Source organism: Sycon ciliatum, chromosome 7 (assembly GCF_964019385.1).
Source record: "Sycon ciliatum chromosome 7, ocSycCili1.1, whole genome shotgun sequence".
Lineage (NCBI taxonomy): Eukaryota > Metazoa > Porifera > Calcarea > Leucosolenida > Sycettidae > Sycon > Sycon ciliatum.
Genome location: NC_088649.1, coordinates 34,520,369 through 34,527,868, shown reverse-complemented (window position 1 = coordinate 34,527,868; position 7,500 = coordinate 34,520,369). Strand labels below are relative to the sequence as shown.

Genomic DNA, 7,500 nt, shown 5'->3' with positions numbered 1-7,500 from the left:
CGCCGAAGCGATACGGCAACCGGTTGTTGAGATACGCCACTCGACACAGTAAATTCAAGTAGATTTTTTGCGCGGCCTGCAGAACGCGTATTTTCCACTTTGTATCATTTTCCCCTACCCGCATGGAAACCAGATTCAAACGATGGTAGTGGATCTCAGGGAGTTCTCACAAAAAATGAGCTTGATACGAACAAGGAGACTGAAATGGCAGCTGAGGATTTGAGCTCTTTTAGTCTTGGCCATGCTCAAGGCTGTCGAGCACGTGGATGAGGTTTGCCAGACTATAGCATGGGGTTTTGGGTGCGCTCCGAGCTGGGTTTAAAACCAATTCGTCCCTCGTCTCAAGACCTTTCCAGGAAGCTCAAGATCGTGGAATTCGTCCAAGGTTCCAGTGGCGGATCCAGGATTTGGCCGAAGAGGGGGCCCAAGGTATACGCCCCCCCCCCCAAACAAAACAACAACGACTAAGTCCCGAAGTTGTGTAGAGCTGCTGTATTCCATTCTCACGACATTTTCAAACTGCACTTGAAGTGTTGTCAAGCTGTGGTGTAATTCAGGCATTAGGGCCACACTACTCTACTACTAGCAGGTATTTGTATGTTACAAAGTTACCACAAATATACATGTAATATTCCATCGCTGGAACAGTGCTACTCTCAGTGGGCTTGGCGTGCGAAACCGGATCCAGGCAGAGAACTGTCATTGGAGGAATGACTTGAAATGACTTCACATTCAGGAGCAGGTTCGGGTAATGTCGCAAGTGCAGGAACATTTCCACTCGGCAGCGGCTGCGACGGACCTTTGGACGGCTTCTCAACGCGAGCTCCCTTATCTACCGGTCCACTGAAGAACGACCTGATGTCATACCCTTTCCTCTTCATCGCATATCTGAAGGTAACCCCTTGGCTACAAGCGAAGTAGAGAGAGCGTTTAGTTTCTGACAAAATAATGAAAAAGAAAAAAGGAAGGACGAAGCCGACAGCACGGTGCACCGTACAGGACTTCAGCCCAACGCGATCGCTGCACTAGCTGCACTTTGTACCAGGCCCTGCATTTTTGGCACGTTTTTCACATGTTTGAAGTGCGGCCGTGTCCTCAGGTCGCAGTGCGTACAGTCAGTAGTTGTACATAAACACAGCGTGCTGGCTAGTGCGTGACACCGGACGGATAAGTACCCAGCACGCGTGACCCACTTGACACGCCAAGTCATTTCGAGCGCTCATTCTACATGCATGCAGTCTAGCTGGTCTACTGTAATCCTAGACCAAGGTCGAAATTTTCAAAGGGGGGGCCCAGGCCCCCTGCCCCCCCCCCCCCCCCCTGGATCCGCCACTGAGGTTCAGTCGACTGCCAAGGGAAGGTAAAGTTTTCGATCCTTGAACAACACATACTTTCATAGGACATGCGACTTTTACAGGTGTTGACGTGGGGCGCATTCAGGTGGCGTTGTGCTCAATGGGTTAAATGACACCCACGAGTGAAGATGAGGTCGGGGCTGGCAAACGGGAGCTGCTCAGCACATACAAGATTTGCTACATACCAGGACTCGAGACAACCTGCTCAGCACTCAGTCCTGCACCGTACCTCCTTGGAACAACAACACTCATAACCTGCCACAACTGACAACTAACTGATCAACAAAAGGAAAGACGTGAAAGAAATGTAGTTCACTGTCGTTCCTTCCGATAATCTACACCCTACTATCCACACCATGCTGGGGTGGTTGCCAAAGAGCAAAAAAGCAAAACTCAACGGGGCAGCCATTACTCACATGATGTGGCAGGGCTCGTTGCGACTCTTCACAGTGCTTCCCGCCTCAAAGCGTTCCTTCTTCTTCGACGGAAAGCTGGTCTTGACATGACGGTGACCTGCGTGTGTTGAGCGAATTTCACACCATGGCGCATCTGCAGCACAGCAGCAAGAAACGCAAATGGAAATAACAACAGAACACGCACGCACTTCCTGCACACACCCCCCCCCCCCCACACACCACACAAAATCCAACCGCAAAAAAACATCCTCCTCCAACACTCCCCCCACCCCCACACACACACAGGCTCACACATACGCAAAAACACAAACAGATCCAATAAATTGTCCTCAACACAATTCGTTGTTGTCAAGATCTAGACCCTGCACTGCACAAACACATTGGCGTTGTCTGAGGTTGTACACGCAGGATGCATTGTTACTAGTACCTGTTTCGATCATCAGTCGGTCTTTGGGTATGGACTGCATAGCCGCAACATTCTCTGCAGTTTTCAATGAGCTGAGTAGAATGGGTTACGATGAGAACAGACACATGGCCACGTGTACAGACGTGTGAGCGTGTGCAGGCACACACACGCACGGGCACGTCCGCACACCATCAGAAACACAGAGGCACACACACGCACACACGCACACGCACACACACACACACACACACACACACACACACACACTACTACTACTACTACTACTATTGACAGCTGCCAGAAATGGCCACGCCGCTCCCCAAAGGGAGGTACTGTCAGAGAGGTTAGGGGGGAGGAAGGCAATGCTCCAAGTGGCGTTCCAGATCTTGCCGCCTCCGGAACCGTCGGTTGTGGCAAACTTGGCAGTGAAACTTGAATTGTTGGCGTTCAGCCACAGTAGGGCGCTTTGGACAGGTTCCACAACGGTGACGCTTGAGACCCGCAGCCGATTTAAATGAACGCTGACAGTTCGTGCAAGTTACACCAGGAACAACAAGAGGAGCAGGGGCAGGGGCCGGCGGCTGGTCGACATCGCCTAGCCGACACTTATGCACCGCAAAGCCTCCTCTGCTACGTAGCCATCGGTTGCATGTTGGACACTGTACTGATCCAGGCTGCTCCGATACCGGGAGCTGACGGATTGCTGAACACTTGTGACGGACCATGTCGGAACTACGGCGGAACAGACGGTTGCAGGTTGGGCACTCGATGCTCTTCGGGGCGGGTTCCTTGTCCTCACCTGCTGCTGTCACCACTCCACGCCACTCTCCACGATCGCTTGCCAACTCAAACCAGTTACGCACTCCAGCCACGGATAGGTCCGTGTGAATGGTGTCCTTCCAGCGACGACGAGGTCCACAGAATGGCCGAGACTGAGGGAGACAGGCAAACAGCAACTGCTTCGGTACTCTGGTGTCATCAAGACGAGCCAGGTGCCCAAGCCACTCCAACCGTCTCTGCTGCACCATGCGTGACAATGGTGTGGGATCACCCCACTGTGCTCGCAGTTCTTGTGAAGAGATGCGCTGTTCCCACTGTCGGCCTCGCGATACGCCAAGGATGGAGCGAATGTTGGCATGGTGAAACCGGTCCATTCTATCTAAATCTGCCTTCAACGGCGTCCAGCATTCTGAACCATACAGAACCGTTGACAGTACGCAAACGACATACAGGTGGCGCCTGGTAGGGAGGTTCAGGCTCCGGTCATGTAGGATGCGCCGAAGACCACCAAAGGCCCCTGCACCCTTTGCTAGACGGCTCCGAATGTCCGCTTGCGACCGCGAGTCTGGAGTGATGGTGGAACCAAGATAGGGGAATGAGGTGACTGCTTCAACCCTATCACTGCCAATGACCAAATCAGAGCAATCAGCAGGGCAAACTCCGAAACCTGCAACGAGAAGCTTGGTCTTGGTCATGCTCACTGTGAGACCCAAGCTGGATGCGACCTCACAAAAGGCACACAGGGATTGATCGGCTGCGTTGCGAGTTGTAGCGAGCAGTACAGCATCATCCGCAAACTCGAAGTCATCAGCATGGCCGGACTCGGAGTGGGGACGACGCCTAGTGACACGAGGGAACAGCTGGCCATCAATTGTGAAGCTGAAGTCCACACCAGACTCTATTCCACGCTCAACGAGAAGGGATCGCCAACGCTCAATAACTAAGCCGAAGTACAAGTTAAACAGTACAGGTGCCATAACGCACCCTTGGCGCAGCCCATTCTTGACAGATATCGGATCCGTGCAACCACCGGCAACGCGAACGCAAGCTGACATGTCTGTATGGAATGATTTGATGATGGCCACAGTCGGGGGCGGCACACCCAGCCGCAGCAATGCCTGCCAAAGAGCTTCGCGAGGGACAGAGTCGTATGCTTTGCGGAGATCCACAAATACGCAGAAGAGCTTCGATCGATGTTCGTACGACTTCTCGACAAGTTGACGGACAGAGAAGATGGCGTCCGCACAACCACGGTGCCGCCGAAACCCGCATTGGGATTCAGGCAGTTCCGCCTCAGCAATACCTTGCAATCGGTTTTGCATGATCCGAGCAGCCAACTTGCCGACAACCTCCAGCAATGCGATCCCTCGCCAATTATCGCAACGAGAGAGGTCGCCCTTCTTTGGAATCGGTACCAGCAGTGCATCGCGCCAGTCCTGGGGCACGCAACCCCCCGACCAGACAGATTGGAGTAGGTCCAGGAGGAGTGGATGGAGGACAGGCACACCAACCTTCAGCAGCTCCGGCACAATCTGTGACATACCACCAGCTTTGCCATTCTGTAGGTGTCTAATTGCCTGAGTCAGCTCATCCTCCGATGGTGGCAGTGAGAGGGAGTCCTCGACCTCACGCTGAGGGATAAGTTGGAAGACATGCGGATCGTACACACTGCAGACATTCAAGACACCCGAGAAATGCCCATGCCACGTGCCCTGCTGCTCCTGAACAGATTCGCAAAGAACTCCATCGGCATTGCGGATGGATTGGACAGACAGGGGTTGCAAGCCCCCAAAGCAGCGTTGCATGTCGCGAATGGCAGACCAGACAGCTTTGCCACTGAAACGTCCACGGTGCACCACCGCCGCTTTGTCCATCAACCAAGTTGTTTTTGCCTTCCGGATACCAGTACGAGCCCGGCCACGCGCTTCTTTGAATGCCCGGTGATCAGAGTCCCTGCCGCTTCTCAGCCATTGGCTATACAGGGTATTACGAGACTCCAGTAGAGGCTCCAATACAAGGGCATTGTCACGGAACCAATCTGGCATCCGCCGCTTGTCCCGACCAACCACCTGCTCCGCCGCGTCAACAACAGCCGACTTCACGGTACTCCACTTACAGTCCACAGACGAGGCGCGGTCATACGTGGCTAAACGAGATTCAAGACTAGCACAGTACTCAGCACGTACAGTAGCCACACGCTCAGCCTCCTCTTCACTCATGAATGGCTTCCGATTGAATTGGTGAACAGCAAACTTCCGCGGCCTGGAACGTGCATCATGATGGTACCGTTGCTGCACAACGTCAGGTAGCCGGTATTTCATGCGGACAAGACGGTGGTCTGTGCTACACTCTGCAGTGCGCATCACTTGACAGTCCATGCAACGTTTACGGTGTTGTTGGCGTACGAACACATAATCTATACAATGCCACTTCTGTGATCCAGGGTGTTGCCAGGTGTACATGTGAATGCGTTTCTTGGGAAACAGTGTGTTACATACTGTGAGCTGTTGACACGCCAAGAATGTGAGTAGTCGATGACCAGCATCGTTCACATCACCAACACCATGTGATCCATGCACTCCCTGCCACATCTCTAGTTGCAGTGGGCCAAAACCAACACGAGCGTTGAAATCCCCCAGGACGATGACGTCATCAGCAGAGTTGACATCGCTGAGAGCAGACTGGAACTGAGCAAAGAACTCTTCCTTGTCAGCATGGGGGGATCGAAACGTAGGAGCGTAACATGAAATCACTGACATCCACCCGTGCTCAAATCTCAACCTGGCCGTCACGATGCGCGACGAGACGGGCCTCCACTGGCAGCCTGCACGTTCAAATGCCTGCTTGGCCCTCCGACGCAGAACCAGCGCAACACCCTCGCCACGACGAAAATTTTCGTCAGGTACGGGGCGACCAGAGGCGAGTACAATCGAATCGCCGATGTTGAAAGAGTCTCTCCCAAACCATTTGGTTTCCTGCAGGCCAGCCACTTCCACGTCAAACCTGGACAGCTCACGGATAACCAAGTCGATCTTTCTGTCCTCCACGACGGGCACAAAATTCAAATTTTCAAAATTCACTCGTCTCTTTGCCGTCTCGACCGGTCCGTCATTGTTGACCAGAGTGCGGACGTTCCAAGATCCAAAGGCCAATGTTCGCAGCCTTCCTCTCCTCCGCCTTCCTGACAGTACTCTCTGAGCTTCGCAGTTTGGAACCATTCGGGGGTCAGCTACACCACCGCGAATGGAGAGGCGAGGACGACAACGGTCGTGACAGAAAAGAAACTGCCCTGGCGACCGCGCCGCGGAACCCTCGCCCCAGGAAATTTAGGAACACGCCAGGGGCGACTCTGGTGAACCCAGAGCCACCCCGTGGCCTAAGACTAGTAAGAAGAACGACGGAAAAAACTCAGATAAATCGGAGCTACAAAAAGTGCAACCGTCCCCTTCAAACACAAGGGACACACACACACACACACATACACACACACACTGGCTGCGTTCGATTATGCACTTGAATCGACTCATGAATCCATTCGCATGCATTCAAGTCGTTCGATTTTCATGTTATGAGCCCTGGAATCGATTCGGAAATCGAATCCATTAACTCTGTTCACATGGGGTGATGTGAATAGCGCGAATCGATTCATGAATCGATCCGTGAATCGATTCATGAATCGATCCGTGAATCGATTCGTGAATCTATTTGCGTGCGTAATCGAACACACTCACTCACTGTACTGTACTGTACTGTACTTGCTCACTGGCAAAACTGGTCGCGTGAGTCTCCCCCGGAGAGGAGACGGAGACCCAAAAGGAATCTTGGAAAGAAGATTCAATAGCCTATTGAACCGCCCAACGGCTGACACCCCTGAAACTTAGAAATGATCCCACTTATGGGCTCACCACACCTCAGTAAGTGGGTGAGGACAAGGTGCACTGAAAACGTATTGACTGCATCAGGGGTACAAGTCTACCTGCTCCCCAGTAAAAGCTTTTTTGCTGAGGAAGCCGTTGACTTGTAGGAACTTACATCAGTTTCCGTCACAAGTCTCGTTCCCGCTGTGATGTTCACCTATCTCAGTCATACATCGTCCCCACCCCATCATCCACTGCCTATCCCCCATATTATCTACAACCACAACACACATAAAATACACTGCTGCATGGTATTTATAATTGTACCTGCTCATAGTCATGACATCTTATCATTTCCTATACTGTTCATACTTGATCATAATTATAGTCTAATATATATACTTTTTCATCATAGCGTAGGAGCTGTGGCATCATTTATGATCCACAGCAAGAAGGCAGCAATGCCTATACCTATGGTGAAGTAAGGCAGCAATGCCTGTACCTATGGTGAAGTGAAGGTGAAGGTTACATAAAACCGTCTGTAAGTCAGTACGGTAATAGGCGATTCACACGACAGGCAGATCCACGTGCACCGGAACGTTGCTATGGTATCACGAGTTCGGGGCTGCCACCTTCCTCACCCTTGTTCTGATACCATAGTATACTCATGCTGAGCGTACTTACCA

The 7,500-nt window shown here is 52.2% G+C and overlaps 1 protein-coding gene across 1 annotated transcript in view; it reads right to left on the bottom strand.

Moving 5' to 3' along the window:
* Positions 1-7,500, bottom strand: part of LOC135821385 (deoxyribonuclease TATDN1-like) — a 29,874-nt gene that overhangs the window by 1,238 nt on the left and 21,136 nt on the right. Inside the window, exons 11-13 of the mRNA XM_065334456.1 lie at positions 4,465-4,468; positions 2,199-2,269; positions 1,772-1,904 (exon numbers count right to left, since the gene is read on the bottom strand). Coding sequence (XP_065190528.1) covers positions 1,772-1,904; positions 2,199-2,269; positions 4,465-4,468 — 208 coding nt within the window. The remainder of the gene's footprint in view (positions 1-1,771; positions 1,905-2,198; positions 2,270-4,464; positions 4,469-7,500) is intronic.